Raw genomic sequence first — 25,669 nt, 5'->3', positions numbered from 1 at the left:
AATTGAGTAATTAGTAATTTATTTAAATAATGAAGATTATTTAAATTGGGAAATTAATCAGAATTAATTAAATAATAAATATTTAATTAATATTTAGACAATGATTAAATGATGAAATGATGATAGAATAGGAAATAGAATAATTAATAAGATGGTGAGGAAATATGAAATTAGAAGAATTTAGAAGAATAAGTTTAATTGACTTAATTAAATAATAAAGATTATTTAATCAATTAGACGAATAATTAGTACATGATCAATGAGGCATTTTTAGGTGTCTACAATTATATTATTATCATTTTTGTTATCAATGAGTGCATTATCATGGATTTCAACATTATGATAATAGTGTATGGTATATAAGATTCAACATTAATTAATATTTTTACCAAAATTGGTTCATAAGTGTATGTCTAAACCGCTTAAGGATAACATCTTTGTTAGTGATATTCAACTTTGGATTGTTTTGATTTAGACATATTTATATAGAATTTGTGTAGTTAAGGCCATAATATATACCAATTAGAGAATAAAACAAATAAAATCTTTGATTAATTTGATAGGAAAAATTATCATAATAATCCTTTAGTGATTACATTTTGTTATTTCTTTTAATAACTTTTATTTCCCTTTTTCTATGTTTTCTTATCTCTTAAGAGAAATGATACTAATATTCATTTTGACATTTGAGTCATTTTTACTAATAGAAATTTAAGTTAAATTGGCATGTGTGTTCATGTGCTTGCATGTACATTGTATGTTCTAGTCTTAGCACCACACCATTTAACTTCTTCTCCATCAAACGTAAGAACCCTTCTCTCTTTGAAGATTTTAGAAACTACAAGTCTTTGTGCTTCATTTAGATCAATTCCCTAGATAGAATCCCATTGCCTCTCAACCCTTCCATTTACTGCTTTCCTCTCAACATGATCTCTCACTTTATCCTCCCATACCCTTTCCAAAATTTCCTTTAGTTGATCCAGATCTCTATTATTGGATAAGCTCATGTATCCTTCCTACAAATCATGCCAAAAGGAGGCCCTTTTCCTACATTCAATATCCCAAGTTATTTTCTCAATTATTATACTCCTACATGCCATAATGAAATTCTAAAGTGTTCATCCCATTGGAACATTTTGGATAGCAAACACCCTTGTCAAATCTGTTGAGTAAATATTTCTTATGTAAAATTTTGGCCCATTTTCCCAACTTTGCAATACAAGTGCCAACAACTTGGCTCCTAGCACTTCATTTAGGACTAAACACTTTTGCAACTCAACACTTCACGCCTTCTTTGGACAATAAATTTTATCCCATGTCGCTAACAAAATTTTGTTTTGTCCATTGCTTTCATTCCAAAAAGAAAATCTAATTTTTTGTTCAACCTAATCTATAATCTTTTGAGGAATTTTCATACATGACATTGAAAATATCAGTATGGTTGAGACTCTTGAATTGAGAAACAAGATTCTACGTGCTAATGATAACTATCTACCTTTCTATGATTATATCCTTGCATTGCAATTTTCTATTATGTTTTTTATTAATAAAGCAGTGTTAACTAGGGCGCTAACCCTTTACATAGCCAAGAGGCTATCAATTTTAAACAGAACAAGTAGGGGTGCAAACCCCAAACAAACAAAGTTGGACATGCCAAACAAACCTGTCAAACCTACAACAACCCAACCAAACTCAAGAGTGGGGAGAAATACCCAAAACTTAACTAAGGTGGGGCATGGAAAGGGGGTATATTTTCCCTTCCGCCTGCGACAAACAACTGTCCAGGCAACACTATCATTAGGAACATTCAAAGAAAAATCAGGCAGGGAAGACCTCGCAAAGTCACTGCCAAACTGCTATTGTAGAACAACAACAGACTATTACTGAAGAACAATAGCAAGAGAAGAGTGAAGTTGTGGAGCAAGAGCAACAGATGTAGGAGCCAAGTGGGTGGAAGAGTCCACGACAACAGTAACATCAGCAAAGGCTTCATCAGCAATAAGGGGCACCTCATCTCGAGAGGATTCAAAGATAGAGTCTGAAGCATTAATTGTCAAGTGATCTTCAGTAGCATCCTTCCACCAAGTAGCAGCGCCTATGCGGCGAGAGAGGGAACAGTTTGAAGTTAAGTGACCCATTGAGAAGCACCTTCGACAGCGAAAGGGGAGGCCCTCATAATCCCGCAGTTGAATCCATGGCCTATCCCAAACCATAAGAACCACATCCCTGGGGAGGGCCACATATATGTCAACATCAATTAATAGGCAATAAAAGGTAGAATGACCCATGGAGAACGTGGCATCATCAACCTTCAAGAAGCTGCCAATGGAGTTACTGATGGCCTCGAAACAAGAAGGCTCCCAAAAATGGAGAGGGAGATTAGGGATGCAGACCCAAACCAGACGAATAGAGAGAGATTTAGTAAGGGGGTTGAAGGAAGAAGACCATGGCTTGATAGAGAGAGAGAGAGAGAGTGATCCCCCCAAGCCCACAACTTTCCCAAAAACCAAATCACGGTCAAAAGTAGAGGTAAAAGAAGCAATGAAAAAGCCTTTACCACAAGGGAAAATCTCAATTCCATGAGCAACTAAAGGCTTCTAAGAATCACTCACCCAGCGATGAAGGTTCGGAAGAGAAGGCCAAAACCCAGCAAATCTGAAGCCCAAAGCATTGCGTTGATAGAAATCAATATTCTCCACAACCTCCCCGCCATAGACCACAACAGGGGAATTCTTGATAGATTATTCTTATTTTCTCCCACAATTAATGGGTCCCAAAAATATGCCTAGGAGTTTTCTCAACTTGATGCCCAATGGCTCCTAAATTTGGAACTTCTCTACTTTCTCACTTCTATGTTAAAGACGTAGACATTGGATTGGTTCCAATTTATTTTCTATTTGGAGGCTAAAAAATATTTATCTAGAGTATCCTTTATAATCATTGGTTCCCTTTGGCTTTCCACCCCAAATAGCACTGTATCATCTGCAAATTGTTAATGTGTGATTGCTTCCATCCTCGAGGCAACCTTTACAACTTTTCAACTCCCATTGTATCTAGCTTTAGTTATAGTTCTTCCTAAAGCTTTTGCCACTATGGTAAAGAGGAAGGGGACAACAAACCTCCCTATTGAATACTTTGGGAGGTTTTAAAAAATCGTTATGTCCAGCCATTAATTAATACTAAGAACCTCAAGCTCGACTCGTGGGAATAGTCAGTATTGTATTAATATCTAACTCACCTAATGGCTCCTAAATTTGGAACTTCATATTAAATTGTTTCTCTCATTATAGAACATCTCACCTAGGTGATCTAGTAAAAATGTAAATTTTGGTTAGAATTATTAAATATATTCCTACCTCTCATATGTATGTTCAATGTCAGTGAATACAAGAAAACTCTAGAAGATGGGGTGACAAGGTAATTGACAAAGTGATCTTAGTCACTAAACTAATGATAAAAAAATGGGGTTGGAAGGACTTCAATGAGATGCCAATGCTACTCACATTGTGAAGGCAAATTATATAAGAGCTTCCGACTTGAAGGGTCTTAATTTCATTTGTAGCTAAGCCAAATCAAGAATGTATATTTTAAGGGTGAGTTATTAGATCCTCAACTCCTCACCTATAAACAATTCATGGTTGGTTGATCTATGTTAGTGACCAAATTGCCTTTTGAAGATAGGTGTCTTTGCTTAAACAACACTTCACAAACAAATTCTAAAGGGAGACGGGTTTTGGTCAATTGGAATTAAAGGCCTACTCAAATTCACACTCTACCAAGAAGTGGAGAAAACAATAAACGCATGTTTGATAAGACTATGACAAACTTGGTTGGTATAAAGCTCTTCAAATATGCCCATTAGATATTTTAATAATTGGCCACACCTTCACTTTAAATTTGTTTGGGTGGGTCTTTGGGAAATAAGCCCATCAATGATAGTTTGACATTTCTATAAGGAATGGAATTAGTGAATTTCTAATGAAAAACAAAATGTGGTGGAAGAGGTAACCCAAAAAAATAATTTTTGGGAATAATGAATTCATTTACGTCAAGTTTAGATCATCTAACACTAAAACCAGATCATTTACACTATAGTATTATTAGGTAATGAATAAATGATATTACTTAAACTCCCGTATGATTTTGCTTCAAATGAACCTTATCTCCAATCAAAGGAAAAGAGGAAGAATACTAAGTGGCAAGTGGTAGACTAAAGCTAAATTTTTATATAGCCTTAAGAGGTAACCAAGGTCTCAAATGTAGATTACATAGTTCCAAATGAAGAAATGTCCTCATATGAGTTTTATCAAAAAAAATAAAAATAAAAAATTACCAAAGCAATTGTCGTGTAATAAGAAAGTTGTAATTGAAATTTTAATAAACTAAAACACATATGTCCAATCTTGGACACTTTACATGAGTACTCCAAAGTTACTCCATGAAAATATTGCAAGACTCCTTAGCAAATCATATGATGAAAAAGAACTGAATATCCTTTCAAAAGCAAGTTAAACATGGAATTCTCTCTAAACATAATCAAGTACAAGAGATCACTTGATAAGAAAGAAAGAAATTATGATAGGATATTAAATAACTAATATTCTTAAAATATCATATACACCATTGTATGTTAATTTGATTTCAATTTTTTTAATTAAAATATATTAACATTCAAATAAAATAATATAATTTTTTCTAATATCTTTTAGACCAAATCGGTATTGTTAGACCTTGGTTAATAAGAAAAAGGTAAATTTGATAAGGTATTAAAAAACATTTTTTTTTTTAACACCACTTTACAACATTTTGATAATTGTAATCCAAGATTTTTTTGTTTAAATGTATTAACCTTCAAACCATAGTATGATTTTTTATTCCATTTAGACCAAATTGGTATTGAGAGCCTTGGTTAATAAGGAAAAAGTAATTCTAGTAAGCTATTCAATAAAATAATTTTCTCTTCACATATTCTAAATTAATTGGGATCCAACATTTTGTGTGTAAATGTAAGTAAAATAATATGCTTTATAATGCCCTTTACACCAAATTGGTATTGCAAGGCCTTGATTAAATAAAAAGAAAAAAATGTTCTAATGAATTATTAAACAAACTAATTTTTATGATGTGCCATTTACAATATTCTAAATCAATTGAAATCTAATTTTTTGTTTAAATGTATTAATCTTCAAACAAATTAATATGATTCCTACCACACTTCAGACCAAATTGATATTGTATGGCCTTGGTTAATATGAACAAAATAATTCTCATAAAGTATTCAATAAACTATTTTTCTTAATACAACATTTTAAAGTTAATTGGAATCCAATAGATTGGTATGGTAGAGCCTACCAAGGTGATTTGTGTGTTATGATTATTATAATGCTAAGCTTCTTAATGCTGAACAAACACGGTGTTAAATTGATCTTCCCAACTTAACACACCATTTACAACATTCTAAATTAATTGTATCCATAATTGTTTGTTTAAATATATTAACCTTCAAACAAAATAGTATGACTACTAATGTCCTTTAGAACAAATTGGTATTGTAGGGCCTTGGTTATAAGAAAAATGTAGTTCTTATAAGATATTAAATAAATAAATTTTCTTAACACATTATTTACAACATTCTAAATTAATTAGAATCTAATATTTTATGTTAAAAAAAAATTAATATGATTTCTAATGCTCTTTAGACCAAATTTGAATAAATAATTTGAGAGGGTATTCAATAAACTAATTTTCTTAGCACATCAATACAACATTCTAATTTATTTGGAATCCAAGACTTACTGTTTAAATATATTGATTTATAATGTCTTTTTAGACCAAATTAGTATTGTGGGGTCCGTCTTAACAAGGCATTAAAAAACTAGTTTTCTTGACACACAACTTACAACATTCTAAGTTATTGGAATCCATGATTATCTGTTTAAATCTGTTATTAACCTTCAAAGAAAATAATATGATTCCTAAAACCCTTTAGATCAAATTGTTATTTAGGGCCCTACCAAGGTGAATTTACATTATATTATTATTTTAGTGTTAAGCTTCTTAATGCTTAATAGACACAATGTTTCCAAAGTCCGTGTAAATCAGTTCGAATGCTTCCAGAAAAATTGTTGGAAAATAATGGAAAGTTTCTACCGTGCTAGTTTAGCAAGCGTTTCTTTGTATAACATTGTAACATTAATTGGTGTAAATGATGGATGAAGAAATGAAAGGTTAATTTAGTTTCCAATTTCTCTTTAACCAAAATCTTTGTATAGATTAACAACCACCAAATGTATATTCCGTTGCAAAATAAAAGATAAAGATAACATGCAGAAATCTTAAAATGCATTTCAGACATTTGTAGGGATTTGATTTTAACATCGTTTAAAAACACAAAAGCAGAAATTGATCTTCCCGGCTTAACCCAATTAACCCTGCCAAGCTCAAAAAATGGTTTGTTATCTGAAAGACCAGCGAGTCCCTGTGAAACTCAATACCCGAAGGTAAGAACGTTCATTAACATGCCACAATTGATCTCCTAATTTCTTTGTTTAGTCGATTACAGAAATCCATGATGCCGTTGTGCTTTCAACATAAGGAAGATGACTTTTCAAATCAAAGTGTGTAAGTGTGAATGGTTTGGATTCAAAACTTCCTTAATGTCATATTAACAAAAAATATAACTGAAGCACAAACTACTAAAAAGTTGAAACCTAATATCATATGATTTGCCTACCCAATATAAGTGCCATTTCCTCAATGCAGTACTTTCAACTCTTAAGAAGATCGTGTGAAATGTACATGCAAACAAAGCACCCAATAGTGTGGCCATAGCCAGATCATTTATTATTTTTTAAATTCAATTTTTTTTTGACAATGTAGTTGCTTTTTTGCACATGATAGGGTATTAAGGGCACAACCAAAGACAATCCTCGGAATTGTGTCATTTCACACTTGTTGACCCAAAAAACTCCACTTCAATGAATTAAGAGCATCTCTACTGAGAAAACATACAAATAATATCTATGAAACATTATAAAATATGCCAGTGTCCAGAAACATAAACACCAGATAATTCAACTATTATTAATGAAAACCTCAAAAATTAGTTAACACTAGGGAACGAATTGATGCAAAAATTTGATGTTTTTCAAACAGTCAATTTCCATATCTGTACAGGATCAGTTAATTCTCATTTTAACAGGTGGCAGCACTGGAGTCTTACGATCTGGCCCCTATTAATGTCTACAAACTCACCCAAAATATTTGGCTAATAAATTTCAATGATTAGCCATTTGCTTTAGTAATGTAGTGCTGATCAACTTGTCCTTCCTTGCAACAAATTTGCGAAGGATGGAGCTGGTTGGTTCCTCATTTCTTCTTGTGCCCTTTTCATTTCCTCCGGATCTGACATAGACAGTAAACATCAATGCATATTCTTGCATACAGAATTTGAAAACAACAATATAGTTAGAAAAATAAAGATCTTACCGATGTTTTCCATCAACTTTGGCAAGAGAAACACAGCAACTACCATAAATCCCACCATTAGACCCATTGGGCTCTTAAGAAGGCTTAGTATAGAAAAGGGTTCCCTTTTCTGAAAAAGCAAAGAGTATGTTAGAAAAACAATATAATTTAGATATATTATCTTATGTTCTTCTATACCATCTATTAGCCATAATTGAACAAGGGCATAACTACAGTCAGCGCAATTTCGGGAACTACCTCAAAGTAGTAGTCCTCTCGCAAAGGTTCCAGTACAAGTTCAGTCAGAAGCCTGCGATTTTCTGTTTGCACAGCTTGAACCTTTCCATGTAGTCTGGCACTGACATCAATTCGAACCTGAAAAACCAAAGTAAATCCATACAAGCATGTCCTAAGATTATGAAGTTACACCAAGTACTTATAGTGACATAAAGTGTGAGAAAATAATACCAACTTTATAAATGTAATTAACAGTGTTCCATGGAGTTTCAGAATTGGATCACTAGGGGACAGCAAGACAGGGATGGCAGCTGGCAGTGATATACATCTATAACCACAGTGAGGGTCGGGGGTTGGGGACCAGAACCCCTGGCAGGGTCAAGGGGCAGAGCACCTTGTGGGAGTTTGGGGCAGATCCCCCACCAGGGTCAGAGGGCAGCACTCCATGCAGAGACCAGTGCAGTTCCCTGTTGTGATACAGGATGGGGTTAAGAGATGCAACCCCAGTTTGGGGCAGATCCCCCACCAGGGTCAGAGGGCAGCACTCCATGCAGAGTCCAGTGCAGTTCCCTGTTGTGATACAGGATGGGGTTAAGAGATGCAACCCCTGCTGGGCCCAAATTAGGGCCTTCAAGACCACGCTGGCCTTCATGGAACATTCCATTTTTCATAACTTATTTGCTATGGTTTCACCGACAGCAAATCATCATTGTTTAATATTTCTAGACCAATCTTCATTCTTTAGAAAACTAACAGTGAAGCTGGGGAATTTGACCAGTCTAAATGATGAGGGCTGCACAGTTGAAGACAAGAAATATTGTTATTCTTGAATATTTTTATTTGTTTTCTTCTCTGTTTTTTGCAATTCCTTACAGCAGTCAGCAAAAACTCACAAACATTGAAAGTTATCATTTATGGGTGAAGCTGGGGAATCTGACCAGTCTCAATGATGAAGGCTGTATAGTTAAAGACTTGAAATATTGTCATTCTTGAATCTTTTTATTTGTTTTCCTCTCTGCTTATAGAAACTAATACAGCAGACAGCAAAATCTCTCAAATATTTAAACTTTATCATTTTTGACAACTTGATGATATCCCCCTTGACCAAACCATCACCACTTCCTCTACTCCCTACTAAGCGCAAGGTGTCAATTACGTATGAATTAAGAGATATTTGATCACCAACTTCCTAAAATCAGGATAAAGAAAAGTGCCCTACTGCCCTTAAGTAAATAAATATGACAGCTGTTTTAATAGTCTATTTTGCCTCAAATACCATGTAAATATTTCCTGCTTCTTCCAAGGTCAACAATTTGTACATGCCATCGCGTTGTCTGCCTCTTCAAAGCTCTGACACAAATCAAAATCATGATCGTGACATAGAGAATCTCTGTAACAGTGTGGGGACTCCCTGGCACCCCTGGGACAGTCAAAGGATGCCAAGGCGTCCCCTAGTAATCCCATGGACATAAGGCATCCTCCCAACATCCCCTGTTGAGGAGGACGCGACCAAAAAATCCCCTGCTTCAGCAGAGGTGTTTCGGGGATATCCCCACCTGCAGGTAGCAATGGGAGGTGGCAGAAGGGTTGTCCCTGTTCACGAGTCTCCAAAATGTCCCACACTTGGAGAAGTCAATTTTTTAGGTGAGGGATGGGTCTTCGTGGAACTATGGTACCATTTGAAGAGAACTAAACCTAGTGCTTTGCCAACATTTACACTGTACACCACTAAAGAAAAGTACAACTGACAAGTCAAACATGATTACTTGTAAGCAACGACTTCAGCTAACATTTTAAGCATGTTACTTAATACTGGCATGTGAATAGCAGTAGAAACTGATAAGAGATAGTTATACCAGGCACAAATAATTAAATTGGGATGCCCAACTGAATCAGAAAAGATACCAGTGAATACTTACCAATCAGAAAAGTATCATCCGTAATAACCCAACATGTTTCTCATCCGTAATAACCCAACATGTTTCCTCCCATTTACCATTTACAGGTACTTAAAACAATTATCAAATATTCAGTATCTTCTTTTATAAGTGAAGCTCTACAAGTTCCAAACTATGACACCTCTAAATCTTTGCCTAGCCCTGCTGTTTACGTCTAATATGTCTTGATATAATGGACGATCTTGCATTAAATGATATAACATCATTCCATTAAATATATGAGCCACGTGTCTGTATATTTTCATCTGCCTTGATGGATTGAACTTTAGAGTAAAATATGAACAAAGACCCTACAAAAGAAAACTCTAACCTTATGGAAGAAACATGTCTTTGACTTATAACATGCCTACAATTTTGACATCCCTTTCAAGTTTAAAAGAATTGAAGAACCCCATTATGCCAGATTATTAAGAAGAGAAGAGAGAATAGGAAAGAAGAGAAGGTATTAAAATGAAGCAGATTTCACAATATGGATATGCAACATGTTAAATCAATATCTTCTAACTAGTAACATATCACCAAAGCAACTACCAGGCAAGCAAATCTACAAATAATGAACAGCCTTGATCATGAAATTGCTACACTCAGTAAAGCCTAACAAGACAACTTAAGGGCTTGCACCTCTAGACTTACTTTCAGATCAGTAAAACCTTTCATGCATAATGTGAATGTTTTCGATAGTTCATTTCAACTCCTATGCATTGGAAAATGTGTTTGAAAGCCTCCAAAAACATTGGAGGTCAATAATAAACTGTTGTACGGCATTTGTGAAGTTTACTCTCTTGTTTATCCTCTTTGTAAGCTCTATTTACAGGTTATGGCACCAAGGGTCAGGGGTTTAAAGGCAGAACACATCATTGTAGGGTTTTAAAGGTCAAGTAATTTATTTACGCCTGTATAGAAATGTTGTCTATCAACTACAATATATTGAATCAACGAATAGCAGCTTGAGAGGCTTCTCACTCACTCATATTAAAGCTTTTATCATCTAGGGTTTCTCCAAGTTAACTCTTGTGCTCTCAAAATTTGCATGTTTGTTTCTTTTCGTTGTTTCCATTTTTTGTGTCGTTGTACTATGGATGATGTCACAATACTCCTAGTGTTAATTTCTTGCACTTACCATTAGTTTGGAGGTGTTTAAGATCAGCTTTGTAGAAGGGGAATCCATTGTTGAGGACCAGTGTGAGGAATATCCCCTCTTTGTAGATTAAGTTGGTACCAATATACCTATTATCAATTGGTATTTTAATCGTTAGTGAATCACCAAGGTTATGCCCATTACTAGGTCTAGTGGGGCTGATGAATTATAGGATTTGGACCTGAGATCGGTGCTAGAGACTCAAGAGTGGGTAAAAGCGCAGAGAAGAATAGAGAGGGAGAGAAAACCAGACATGGATGATGGAGACGAGAGATTTAGGAAGTTGGAAGGGGACGTTGCATTCATTTCCAAGATTGGCATGCTTAAAAGTATTCTACATGTCGCCACCTAGAAGTTGGGTACAGAAACAGTGCAAGACTGTGGGGAGTAGCGCAAGAAATCTGAATATGAATGTGAAGTCATTTAAAAATGGAAGTGATGTTCATTTCAAGGCTGAGGCAAGAGAAATACAGACAAACTAGAAATGGAGCGATCAATCTCTTTTACTCATTTTAATCCCTTTGGTCATGCACTCACATGGTACCACATTCATACTCCCTCTTTGCAAATGAGAGTTATCCCATCAATATCTTAATGGAAGAAGTTTAGAGAATTGTTAAAGAAACAAATTCTAACCCATATGCTATGAAGAGGAGAGCTCCATCAACAGCGATTCTACTGCCAAAAACAAGGCCAGAGTGTGCAAGAATACACAACCAAGTTTTGTAAGAAGTTCAACTTGTCAAATCCGTGATGGAGAGAGTGCATACAAAATACATAGGTGATATTAGGAAGACAACAGTGTGTACCTCCACTACCATAAGATTTACCAGACAAAAAGATTGATACAAGTGCACACAAACTATGCCCATAAAGCAGAATGTAGATACAAACTTATTTCCCACATTAGCCCTTAGAGGAAAGACAGGCAAAACTCAGATCGAAGAAAATCTCAACAAAATAACAGCATGTAAAATGTCACTTTCAATACAAGAACAAGAGAAGAAAAAAACAAGCATAGATAAAAGAGAAGGGACACGAATGTATGTGGGAGAAACCCTTTCAAGTAAAAAAACCCACCCTCGAAAGCATAGAAACAATGTACTATTTGTTACTTTCAGATTAACAATAAACTCAGAAAACAGATTTAGTAACTAGAATTAGATTATTTTCTGTTAGATTTTTCAACTTAGTGAATTACAGAAAGCAAACAAAATAGATAAAAATGAGACAAGACAACATTACCCTGGGAAAACCTCCTAGGAGGAAAAACCCAGCAAGAAAAGATCCTCAGATCTGATTATGAATTATACACGATATTCTGATTACAACACTTAGGGCTGATGTAGATGGCTAATCAGTATCAGGTCTGCACCTCAGATCTACACTTTTGTTTTCATCAAACTGCAACCTGGTCTGCACTTTTGACACCTTATTCTTGACAGCAGTTCGCACCTTTCAATGGAGATATCCACACCTAATGTTTACACCTTGGCAGCAGATGTAGTTCGCATTCATGCACAGCAGATAACTGACTAATTTCTACTGGAAATTCGCATTCATGCACAGCAGATAACTGACTAATTTCTACTGGAAATTCGCATTCAACTTCAGAGCTAATTCTGCATTTGTGAAGGAAGATATGAGATGATTAATGAGGTCAAGTTGTTCTTTATTTGTATGTGGCAAGGGACCTATTTGAGGTCGGCTTGGACTAAATTGGTGCCAATTCTTTTTATTTCTTTTTATCCGTTTTGTGAGATATATCCTTTGGGTTATAGGGTCGGCCCTATTAGAGGGAACACGTTTCCCTTAGAGTGGAGTGTGAGAGGGGAGAGAAGGGCCCAGCCCTTGGCAGATTCCAATGTTGCCTTAAGGCAATTGGAATCCGCATCCTACCTAGTTACAATCAACACTATTCAGCAAGCATAACAGTTATATTACACTTCTAAGCTCTTGCCTAAGCATGGAGAATATCATCCTGCTCTTCTAGAAAAAATCCAACAGCATACCTCAAATGAAAAATTCCTATCCTTCTCAACCCAAGCGCCCAACTAAATAGGCAACAACCAAACAAAAACCAAAAAATTGTTTCAAGAAAACAATGTTCCAACAAGACAGGTACGGCTCCCACATTTATAAGGCACAAATTCCAGCACCCATGTCCAAGTTTGCACCTTAGACTAAAAATAGAATATTCTCTCGCACATATTATGCTGTCAAAGTCAACCCACTAACTTGGGTGCCCCATTTGGTCATATTCCACCTTTAGCAAGATGCTTTATGGCATACATCATTTACTGTCATAAATTTAGTCAAGACTCTTGGTCCACTTTGTAGCTACCCTCTTAAATTCTCTTATGCATGTCATAGAATCTCTTATGTACTTACAATGTCAGATGCTCTTACACATCTTTCAGCTTGTTGTAACAATGGGTCAAAAGCTTACTCAACACCCAATGTGCAATTAAGTTTAGTCTCACTGTGGACTACAAGGATGAGGTAATAGCTAATGTCATTCCATTGGATACTTGTGGAATAGTATTTAGAAGCCCTTACATCTACGAGAGGTATTCAATATTTGATAGGAAAAAAAAAACTAGTATAGGATGACCAAAGGATGTGAGAACTCACAATCAAGTTATATGAGGGTAAATCCAAGGTTTCTACAGCTAGTACAAACCGAGTAAGGTAGTTAATCAATGCAAATAGCAAGTAGTCTGGCAAACAAATTGAGCAAGCAGCTAACCTTAAGTCTATGAATGGATTACAAAGCAGCAAAGAAAAGAAGGGGGAAAGATCAGCTACAACAGTTCAGTAAGCTCTTTGAAGAGCCAAATGGCTGCCCCTACACAGGCCAATTGAGCACAAAATCTGATTGCAATGCAATTGTGCACTTCCAAATATAGGCCTATATCATCAAAGAATTTTGAAGACTGGCGAGGTCAAGGACCAACTGAGAACTATCAGAGTGCGGTGTAATCAGATCTAGCACCTCCCTTTGTGGTACTTCCACTGTGATGGTGCTGAATAAAGATAGAACATTCTGCATATGCATAGACTAAAGAGTGGTAAATAGGATAACAGTCAGGGATGGGTATCTGCTGCACAATATTGATGAGCTTTTCAATTAGTTTCAGCAAGCTAGATATCTCCTCAAAGTAAGATCTTAAGTAGAGATATCACCAGGTGCAAATTACAGATGACATATGGAAAACCACATTCAAGACAAGACAGTGTCTTTTTGAGTGGGTAGCGCTTCCATTTGGGTTATGCAATGCCCTGCAACTTTCATGGGAATCATGAGCAAGGTATTACATCCACCCATTGATAATTGCATTACTGTTTACAGGGCATAAGCTGCTTTTAAATGGAAAAAAGTGTGAGTTTGCTCAATCGGCATTGGTATATTGTAATGTCCCCACTTTGAAATACAATTTAATAATAAATGATAATAATAAAATTAAAATATTTAAAATTAAATTAAAATATAAAATAATATAATTAAATATGATTAATTAAAAATTAATTAAGTTAATGAAAAGTCAAAAGACATGAAAGGAAAAGTTGTGACTTCCTCAACAATGAGATATAAAAGGGAGAACAGAACCTCATTTGAGAGGGGGAATAATTGGGAAATGAGAAGTGCGGATCTGATTTAAATAATAAGTGCAGATCTGATTTAAATAATAAGTGTAGATCTGATTATGAGAGGTCGTGTCCCTTTCAAAGGGCAGAAATAATGAAGAGTTGCACTATTTCAAAGGGTGCTAATGGTGAAAGAGTGTGTCTCTTGCCAAAGGGTATACATGATGAAGAGGTGTGACCTCTCCCTCACATTGAGAGATATAAAGGAAAGGAATCAAAGCATCCAATAACATCACCATGGATTGATAAGATCATAACTGTTATTAAGTTACAAGCAGTAACATCTTTGTTCTTGGTGGTATGCATGGGATGAGCTGAGTTGTTCATTCACATTTTGGCATAAATTGGTTATATATACTTACGGATAGAAAGTTGGAAGAACACCACCATCATTGCCCAGTTGGGTGATTCTACATGCACAAAGTCAGTAAACTAGATCGCATGAATACGTGGACTGGTGTCAGGGATGACAGTATATACATAGCATAGTGACAAAGAACTATAACACAAACCACCATTACAAAATCAGTCATAGACACAAATTGCATACTCATATCAATGAATGACACCTTAAGAACTGTTGGTATCGAACTAACTCTATCAGTCATAACATATCCTCCAATGTCAAAATCCAAAAAGTTGATCAAGATAAGTTCCATTATTCGAATTAATGTCAGAATTTTATAGTAAAATATATCTAATTCTGATAAAATTATATTTATTAATATATTACTATTCTAATTTGAGGTTAGAATGGATGTCTCAGGTTTAAATTAAGGGAAATCCCAAGTGGGGACATTACATATATCTTGGACAAGTGGTAGGAGCTGGTGTGATATGGATAGACCAGGCAAAGGTGGAGGCCATAGTGAAGTGGCCTAAGTCGACAAATGTCCAAATCAAGGAATTTTGGGGTGGTAGTTTGATAAAGCAGAAAAGGTGTCTGAAGAGTTGAAAAATAGAATAATCCATGCACCTGTGTTAGTGTTACCCAATTTGCAACAACCATTCAAGGTGTGGAGAGATGCAAGTCATTATAAGCTATGAGGTTGTCATTATGCAAGGAGGTAAGCCAATGTGTTATCATTCTGAGATGTTCCATGGTTCAGTCCTTGGGTATTGCATTTATAACGAGGAGCTCTCTGAATGCTGCAAGCAGTGAATAAGCTGAAAAACTACTTGATAGAAAAAGAGACTATTGTGCATACAAACTACCAACTACTTCAATACTTGCATGCAATGTCCAAACTTCAGCAAACTTTAGCAGCAGTTTCATTTGGTTACAAAGTATAATAGGGTTGCCGCAAAGAAGCTGGCAGGCATGTTGTCTAGGCTGCCATTGATGACAGCAGTATGCACACTTTCTATACATGAACCCTTTACCAATGCAATGAATACAATATTATGAGCATGATGAAGACTTTGGAGAGTTGTTTATGCAAGTGATAAACGGTAAAATAGGCTATTTTGCTACTAAAACTGATTTTCACATGGTAAGACTAGGTAAGTTGTGTGTACTGAAGCAAGGGAGATGATTGTTTTTGAGAAAAGCTCATGGCTCCAGGTTAGGTGCACATTTTGGAGTCACCAAGACCATTTCAAACCTTAGCAGTATGTGTTTTGAGCCTTGGCCTTACAGTCAAGTAGATATCTCAAAATTTGCAAGTTGTGAAATGTGAGCAAACCAATTTCTATGTGCTCTGTTGGAGGGTCACCCATGTCAAACTAGCAGCATGATTATCTTTTTGTAGTGGTTGATCATTTTAGCAAGATGTGTATTCTTAGTCCATGCAAGAAGACACTCTCAGATAAGGATGCACCTGATTTGTTTTATGTACATGTGCGGTTTATTTTGGTTTGCCTGAAAGCATTGTATCACATAGAGACTCAAGATTCCCTGACAAGTTTTGGTGTGCCTTGCAGGATAAGATGAATACCCAATTGAAGAAGTACACTACATTCCATCCTCAAACAGATGGGCAAAACATAGTCATTAAAGAATATTGATACAGCTGCTTAGAAGGTACAATGAGAAGCATCCAAAGACATGTGATGAGAACATTGTTTACATTGAAGTTTCCTGTAACAGGGTTATACAAAGTTCTACAAATTTATTGCCAGTTGATTTATGTTTTGGTTACTTGCCACCTAGTCCTTTAGATATTGCAGCAGCGCAGTAGCATGAGGATGAGAAATATAGAGACTTGGAGATGAAAAAGGCTGCAAAGTTCATAGAATGTATCTGGCAAATACATTCGCATGTACAAGAAAAACTGAAAGAGAGTCAAGACAAATACAAGAAGAGGCATGATCAACACTACGTTAAATGCAAGTTCAAGGAAAGAGACAAAGTATGGTAGTGCTTGGATCAAGAAAGACTCCAAGGGGAAGCAAGGAAGTTGAAACCTCTCAGGTATGGTCCATTTCTCATTCTAAAGCAAGATAGTGAAGAATACCTTCTACCTTGATTTGCCACATCATATGAGGAGTTACTTAATGGTGAAAGTAAAAAAACTTGCATTTGTTTGAACCCTCCAGGTTGGATGGTGAGGAACATGTGTTATTGCCTTCAATTGAGAATCTTTCACCAGCAGTTTTGGAAGAACTAGACAAGACATGATTCTCCAAAAGAAAGAAAGAGACAGTTGTAGAATTTTAAGACTTGCCTGATTGGCTTGAAGGGCTAACTCACAAGTAAAGTAAAGTGTTATGTGAAGGAGGATGTAAGATCCCTTACTAGTTCTGACCCGGAAGAGGAATAAAAATTCCCTTGCCTAAAGAGAACCTGAGCTTTTGGGGACCAAAAGCCTCCCTTTTAGGTAGGTATGATTTGTGAAAACACGTCAGTTCATATGATCATTTTATTTATTCACTATTGGCTGGAAAGCCAATTCAAGGATACCTTCAATGAGGTTGCGTTTTGTCAGTTTCGAAGCTTCAGGAGCTTGTGTATAAGTCAGTTGTAGACTTGTGATGGTCTGGAACATCTTGAGGAAGACGAAAGACTTGTGTGCAGGCCTCAAAACTAGATGGTTTTTCATTTTTGGCATGTTTGCCACTTGTCACAAGGGGAGGAATCATCATCTACTACAACGTATGTGTCATCTACCATAGTCAATGCATAGACTGCCCCTAGGAAAAGCAGCAAATTCACTACAGGCTATACAGAGCTTGGAATATGAAGGGTTTGTTTGGTTCATTTCACCTTCCATGCATTGGAAAATGTGTTTTGAGAGCCTCTGCGGACATTCAAGGTCTATAATAAACAGTTGCACAGCATGTGCAAAGTTTAGCTATATTGTTGATCGTTTTTGTAAGAGCTTTGTTTGCAGGTTACAACCAGAGGTTTAAAGGCAAGACCAACCACAGTACGGTTTTGAAGGTCAAGTAACTTGTTGATGGCCTGTATAGACATTTTGTCCATCTACTACAATGTACCAGACAGATACATGGTGGCTTAAGGGGCTTCTAGCTCACTCTTACAGGAGTTTTCATAATTCCAAGGGTTTCTCCAAGGAAGCTCATGTTCTCAGACTTTGTGTGTTTGTTTCCTTTTGTTGTTTCCATGTTTCAGTGATTCTGTACTGCAGATGATGCTGCAATACTAATGGTATTAGTTTCTTGCACTTAACATTGTTTTGGAGGTGTCTATGAAGAGCTTTGTAGTAGGGAATGCATTGTTGAGGAGCAGTGTGTAGAGTATCTACCCTGATTACGGCTCACCAAACAGATATACCCATCTTTCCCTGGTATCATCTGCTAAAAAACAGTAACTTAAAAAATTGAAATCAATAACCAACTATAATTCTTTTTACTAACTCATCCTCCAAATCAGACATCAACAAAAACAAAAACACAAGGAGAAACCTCCCTCTCCTATTCTAGGATGCAGATGAAGCCTACAAACTGGAGTAGATATCTCCAATTATACCATGGGCTAAGGGTAACTACATTAGTATGCCACATGTCATCTGCAAGATATACATCATTTAGATATTTTGAACCTTATTTATTTCAAAACTGTAAACTTAATTATTAATCAAATTTGGAAAACACACAATGAATGTATTCTTACAGAAATCCTTGGTACCACTCATTAGACCTATTTAGTTACAACCCAACTCATGGAATGCTAATTGCAAAAAGGATCAATAAGTAGAGTTGGTGCATTTTTTCAATTAATTTTTCACCAAAAAGACGCTGACTCAAAAAAAAAATAGTGTCAAGTGATTGTCACTTCCTTTGCTAGGAAGATAAAACAAACAAGAAGTAACCGCTTTTTAAAATCTTGTTCTAACCAAATCATGCAATACTTTTGTCCGATGAGAAGAAACAAAGCTTACCGGAGAGAAGAAATAGCCCATTGCAACCACTTCAATCAGATGAGTTCCAGCTGGCACATCATAGCTTTTACATCACAATTAAGGAAATAATTGTCCAACAATTACAAGATAATCATTTGATTAATATTACAATCAAATCAACAAGGCTACCAGAGGGATATAAACATGACAGTTGTAACATCAAGTATATCAGGACAATAAAATCATTTGACCTCTCATGTAAATTAGCATCTGCAATTTGGTCTGTGTGTCACATAAACAGGCTTTTCTTTCAATGAGTAGCATACCAAACTCCATGACAAGAATAAGGTAGGATGCATTACTTTTAATTTTGAAGTCAACAATGATATGCTATTTTTTTGTTTACTTAATTTTGTTTAATTTTGTTCAATATATGCTTCTGCTTCACACTTTTCAATCATAGGGGACAATCACTGTTACTAAAAATATAGATTAAAGTTCTTTTTTCCCAATTCCAAAGTACAATTGTTTTTAATACAAAGGCTTCAAATCAGTTTATGATTAAGATCAATTCCTACACATTAATATGAATTAATTAACTCTTGTCTGTTGCTATTAAATGGAAGTATAGGATAAAGCTGTTCTTTTAGATTCTACTGACATGATTTTGCTTCAATCAACATTTACCATCAAACCACACTCGTTGCAAAATGTTTGAAGGACCCTTGATTATTCTTTTACATCAATAAGGTGTTTAGTACATAGAGCAACATCATTGTTGCGTATAGTAATAGTACATTGATCCATTTGATGCAATTAGTTCCCATACAGCCTACCTCTTTTAGATATTATATATCTATGAATATTTTAAAAATTCAAATTTGAGTTGTGTTGAGATGCCAAAGTTTGGCTACAACTACTATAGGATAAAGCTGTTATTTAAGATTCTATTGTCATGATTTTGCTTTAATCAACATTCACCATCAGAATGTTTGAAGGGCTCTTATTTGTTCTTTTAGATCAATAACATGTTTAGTACGGAAGACAATATCATCAGCATATACTAATACTGTAATGGTCCCTTTGCTGTGATTGGTCCCCATGCATCCTTCCTACCTCTTTTAGATATTTTTCTAATATATCTATGAACATATAAAAAATTCAAACATGTGATGTGTTGAGATGCCAAAGTTTGGATATCACTGCATGAAAAAACATTTCATATAACCACCAAACTATGAGAAGATTGTTTCATATTTTGCAACGTACTCTTGTTTATTATTAATGTACAATCTCTAATATCGTTCTGGTTATTTAAATTGTTAAAGTTTTAAGCTCTAGTTTCAGTGAGCCTTATGAGCCTGTACCAAGTAACTATATATCTCTTTTGTGGAGCATACATATCGGCTTCATTATTTCTAGCATTTCGTTTCATTTTTTTAGGATGCAACTAGATCAGTAATGTGCATGAGTCAAGTTTCTTAAAAAGAAACAAGAAGTATTTCCCAATATTGATTTTGAATAGGAGGAACATCTGATCACATTATTTAAAATAAGCTCTTGTGAAAGAAGGAAAATGGAATATTCAATTATATGAAAAATGTAATAACAGTCCTAAAATATAACTAATCTAGAAAATGTAGCATAATAGCTTTAAAAAGAAACAACGAAAAACCCATCTTCAGAATCTTCACAAAAATAAATAAAACAACTGACAGTTCAAATCTCTTGGACTTTAGAATCCAAAAACATATGTAATAGAGGCTACAAATGCTCCCGAGTGTTTAAAGGATACAAAGAGAAATAGCCATCTGGTCTGATGAAAGAAACAGTCTCTCCACCATTCAATATGACCTTTATATTTGCAGTTTTGCTGGGAAATCCATGTCCTTTCCCTCCAAGGGCTGTAGAAGGCAATAACAAGATTTGTCAAAAACCCATAGATTATGGCTATTGAAGATAACTGAAAGTGAAAGCCAATAATACATTGCATTATCTCTTAAGGCTGGAGGAGAAAGGGCACGAGTTAGGAAAAGAACGATACTAGAAATCCTTCATCTAATAATGTACCTTCTGTTTTCACTCTACCAATAACTGTGTAGCCATCTGTGTTTCTGCCAAAAACAACCACAAAAATCTCAGATTATCGCTGTAACCACAATGCTGAAGCTAAATAATCACTTCATTATTGCAAAAAACTAAAAAGCCATAATAGATCAGACTTAAGATGATATTTTATGAGCACAAGCTTACACTCAGGGGGGGCGAGTCAGTATAAGACAATCCTTTTAACTTTTCCAAATTAACAACCACAATAAAATCAACTCCACAATATCAACAATTAAGAAAAAAAGAACACAAGTTTTGTGTGGAAAGTTGGAAACCCTTTCAGGAGAAAACTTTGGAATCTAGTGTTAAAACAAACATGTATAAGTATTGATCTTCTGGTTGGGCAAAATCATCTGAAAATTGGCATGATTTTGGGAAATCTCCCTAAGGGTGTTAGCTGGGATGAAAACCCTAGCTACCTTCTAAGGTTAGGAGGAAAACCCTAACCTTGTCCTGCTGATTTCCTCACATGTCTGCGATTTTGCTCTGATCTGAAACCCTTGTTTAACCTTGCAAAGTATCTCTTACCAGGTGTGCTTGTCATCAACTGGATTTAGAGGATTTTCAGACTTGCAGATTAGCTAAATTCTCAGTTTCTTGGGTTGTTACGGACCTGATTCCAATGAGTAGATTGGAGCCCAGTTGCCAGAGCTTGAAGACACTCCAAGGATCAAACGAGCCACCTTCACAAGATGGTACTGGAGGTACAGATCTAACCCTGTCTGAGGTGCGGCCACCTGGAAATTGACCCTTCAGTGTCCATTATTTCCCAGCAGTACATACAGAACAGAAATATCCAGTTGTTGGGCCTCATCAGCATTAAAGAGACCATAAGGGCTTAGCAAATCAGCAAGGTCTCTGATCTGACTAGCACTTGATCCCTTGCAACTTTCAAGGGCATCAATGTACTTAACCCAATCACCCTGTTAAGGTTTCCAAGCAAGGGACAATGAAGGTATGTATGACACCTCAATTGATTTCAGTTAAGACGCTGAACCTTAGCAAGATTTCTCTGATATAAAGGACAGCGTAACAGCGAAATCATAAGAGTTATGAACTCATATATACATCAGAAAATTCAATTCAAATTGTTTTCTGCAGATTATTCTACTGCTCTGCGTTGTCTTATGACTACAAACTTGCTAATGTACGGGGTGAATTCATTGAAATGGACTGTGTGCTGCTGTTACTCAGATATTTGCTAACGATGAGAATTCTAGCAATAATTCAGCAATCTGAGCTGTTTAAATCAGTGCTTTAAAACCTTAGAAATATTTCATATTTGAAGGCTTTGAAATCTTTGGCATGTTTCTCACTGCCAGCTTATTGTTGTTTTTAACAAGATTGTCAAAGTCTGTGTGCCCCATCCTTCTGTGCCATAACCAACTCTCATCTTCTTACCCCATATAGCATTTTTCATCTTTGATTTCACTAAGAATGTATAGGCAATTGGATGTTCTACTCACATCTGCAATAAACTTTCCTTTCTTCTTGATTTCACATCCCTCCGCTGAAATGTGAGTATGGGTCCTTGGTCACACATTTGGCTCACCCTTAGAAGATTATGCTTCAACCCTTCAACAAATAGAACATTTTCAGTTTTTATTTTTCCATGATCCAGGCTAAGAGTACCTTTTCCTATTATCTTTGCAATAGTATGAGAAAGCACTCATGAGAATGTGATCCAGGTTCAAAACCTTCTAAGTTCTAGCAATGGTAACGCATCACATTACACCAGCAGGAGAAAAGTGAAAACCAAAGCACTTAAGCTTGAACATTCATTTTGGAGATTTTTTGTCAGAAAACTAATTGTCAACATCCAGTCCAATATCTTGTCATGTAACAGCAAAGGGGTCTGTCTGGGTTGTGATCCAGGTTTTTAATACCCCAACTCCACCAAGCCCTATCCTTGGAATGGATGGATCATCCACTCGTTACTCACTCCTTTCTCGCCCGGTCAATATCTAGATAGTCCCATTAGCCATCTAGATAGACGGCGTTCATAAGGCAGCCCATAACTTCAGCAGGGGATATCAAACTACTGAAGAGTGAAGACTAAAGAAAAATTTAAGTTGATTGTTTCAACATTTATTTTTGACTTCTTTCATCAGAAAGACAATAGTCAACGTCTGATACAAGAGATTGCTGTGTAATGGTAAAGTGGTCTACGTCATGGCCCAGGTTTTTAATACCCTTGCTGTAATCAATAAGCCCATTCCTCCAGCTGGAGAAATCAAACTACTAAAAGACTAAAGGGCAAATTTTATGTTGAATGTTGAAATATTTATTTTTAGTATTTACATCAGAATGCTATTCCTTAGCTTTCTAAGCATCTGATCTAAGACGTTAACGTGTAACAGTAAAGTCGTCTACATCATGACCAAGGTTTTTTAAATTTCCATACCTCAATGCAATAAGGTGGCCAATAATTCCAGCAGGGGATATCAAAATACCGAAGACTACAGAAGAAAATTTAAATTAATTTCCTGGATAGCTAACGAGTTGATGTTAGAAGGCTAATCACCATCACCTGTTTCAAAAGGTTGCACTCTAATTGAAACGGTGTCAATGTTGTGATCCAGGTTCGAAATACCCTCACTACAATAAGGAGACCAATAACTCCAACAGAGCGATATCGGACTACTGAAATACTACAAATCAGATTTGGAGTTGATGCAAATAAATTACCAGAATTTTTTCTCGATTTTCTCACTCAATAATTGATCCTTACGAATCTTTAGACCGTGGTTTAAGCAATTAAACAAAATTATATACTACCGTAGCGATTGTATCTCATCAGAATTCACAATCCAAACATGATAGTTCTAAAATTAGAAACTAACATGATCAAAATAAAATTCCTTGGGATTCAAATTAAAGATCAAAACAAATAATTTACCTGTCGGACGAAACAGCAGAAGCGGAATCAAACAGAAGGGAAGTGAAAGCCAAGATAACCACATAGAAATTCAGAAATTTGTTGTACTTCGTCATCATCGTCTCCTTAGGGAGAAATTTATTTTTACAGACCAGGGTTTGTGCTAGTGGAATGCGATCCCGGGACCTCCTCCAAACCCAGGTCTGTACAATTACAGACTTTGTTGACTCCGACGATTTTGGACTTTATCCCTAAATTTAGGTAGGGTAATTGTAATGTTAATCTAGGCTAATTAAATGAATGCAAATTAGGAAGTTCTAGAGTTAGGATATGTATGTAGAGTTAAGAGTAGGTGAGATTAGTAATTTGATATTGCATTGTCAATTGATATATTTTGATATTAAACTAAAATAATAATTAATTAATAAAAATTTATATTCTTATTGTCATTATTTTACAATTTGTAAACTTAATAGTTGAAAGATAAATTCAATTTTAAAAATTATAACTAATAGAAAATTAGAAAATTGAACCTACTTAAATAAAATAATAAAAATAAAATTAAACTATATTAAAAATGTTAATGCTAGAATCAAATTTGAAAAGAAAAATAAAATAAAAGCTATTAAAAATGTAAAAAGTAAATTTTCAATTCTTTTGAAATTTTAAAATTATTAAAAATAAACAAATATTTATATTTATCAAATTTTTTATTTTCTATTTTAATGATAATTATAAAAAATACTCAATCATCAATATTTTAATGTTCAACAAAAATTTATTTGTGATTGTATTGTATGCATAAATAAAATAGTTGTTAAAATATTATGTTGCATTGCATTGAAGTCTATTTCAAGTAAAATATTAAAAATAAAAGTAAAGTATATATAAAATTCTAAATATTAAATTTTAATTTTTACATAAAAAGTTATAAGTAATGATTATTGTTAAAGTAAAAAATATTATTTATTTAATTTTTTTCAAATAATAATATTAGAATTTTTATTATATATAAATCAAATATTTACATATTATACATTTTATAATATAGTAATTATTTAAATCTTAAATATAAAAATAATGTGTTAAAAATTTATGTATTAATTATTTAAAAATATAATGTTATAAATGAAAATATGAGTTTAAAAGATAAAATATTTTTTAATAAATTACTTTTTAAATAATTAAAAGCCTTTTTTAATATAATTATAATTTTTTTTATTAATATTTTAAATAAAAAAATTTATATTCAAGAGAATTGGAATAAAGGCGATCTTATGATTCTGAGCTGGAGGGTCGTACCTTGACAGTTGGTGGTGGCCCTCCTCCACGTGGTTTGATTTCCTCTTTCTCTACGCTTTATTTCATCCGCTTCATTTAATTCCATTCTTCATTTACTTATATGTATTCCTTGTTGTTCGCTCGTGTGATTTCCCTTAGCCTTAATGGAGGCAAAATCTGACGATGTGTTTATTGCACCTACCCCACCCATTTCTTCCCAACCTTCTCTCCAACCAAGGAAAACATTTAGTGGGGTTGTGGCTAGGGCTTCGTCTACAATCTCTAAGAATGTGAAGTTTATTGTCGCCAATGGAGATGGATGAGCGAATCCAGAAGGTATGGACCTTGGCTTTGACTCTAGCTCTATCTCCATTCCACCTAACGAACCCATGGCTAATGAAATAGCTTTAGAGAAGAATAGACTAAAAGATATTGCCATCTTTTTTGTTTGTGTTGATGTTGAAAAATGCCCTCCTCGAAAATTCATGGACGACTGGTTTCACAATTATTGGAATTTAAAATTAGGTTTTTGAATCTCTTTTTGTAGATAAATACAAAAAGGGTTGTTTGTGATCTTCTTTAATAATCATGAAATGCAGCTTGAAGTTCTTAAAAAACTCTACTAGAATGTGGGGAAAATGTCCTTTTG

At 34.9% G+C, this 25,669-nt stretch overlaps 1 protein-coding gene across 1 annotated transcript; it reads right to left on the bottom strand.

Annotated features, from left to right (window-relative positions):
• Positions 1-7,052: 7,052 nt before the first annotated feature.
• On the bottom strand, positions 7,053-24,038 carry LOC131070654 (ER membrane protein complex subunit 7 homolog). The gene is made up of 7 exons (XM_058006234.2): positions 23,761-24,038; positions 20,823-20,866; positions 20,548-20,656; positions 18,792-18,855; positions 7,726-7,842; positions 7,489-7,597; positions 7,053-7,404 (listed from the first exon to the last, which is right to left on the bottom strand). The coding sequence occupies exons 1-7, from the start codon at positions 23,856-23,858 to the stop codon at positions 7,316-7,318; spliced, it is 630 nt and encodes a 209-aa protein (XP_057862217.2). The 5' UTR covers positions 23,859-24,038; the 3' UTR covers positions 7,053-7,315.
• Between the last annotated feature and the right edge of the window lie 1,631 nt (positions 24,039-25,669).

This window comes from Cryptomeria japonica, chromosome 5 (assembly GCF_030272615.1).
Source record: "Cryptomeria japonica chromosome 5, Sugi_1.0, whole genome shotgun sequence".
Lineage (NCBI taxonomy): Eukaryota > Viridiplantae > Streptophyta > Pinopsida > Cupressales > Cupressaceae > Cryptomeria > Cryptomeria japonica.
This window is presented reverse-complemented; position numbering and strand designations above follow the sequence as displayed.

What these genes read in the sequence shown, in the direction of transcription:
- LOC131070654 (XM_058006234.2), bottom strand. Translation starts at nt 23,858, where the DNA reads ATGATGACGAAGTACAACAAATTTCTGAATTTCTATGTGGTTATCTTG. An exon ending in TCTGCTGTTTCGTCCGACAG is followed by an intron (nt 20,867 to 23,760) that starts GTAAATTATTTG and finishes TGTTTTTGGCAG; the next exon opens with AAACACAGATGGCTACACAG. An exon ending in GAGAGGACTACTACTTTGAG is followed by an intron (nt 7,598 to 7,725) that starts GTAGTTCCCGAA and finishes TTGCTTTTTCAG; the next exon opens with AAAAGGGAACCCTTTTCTAT.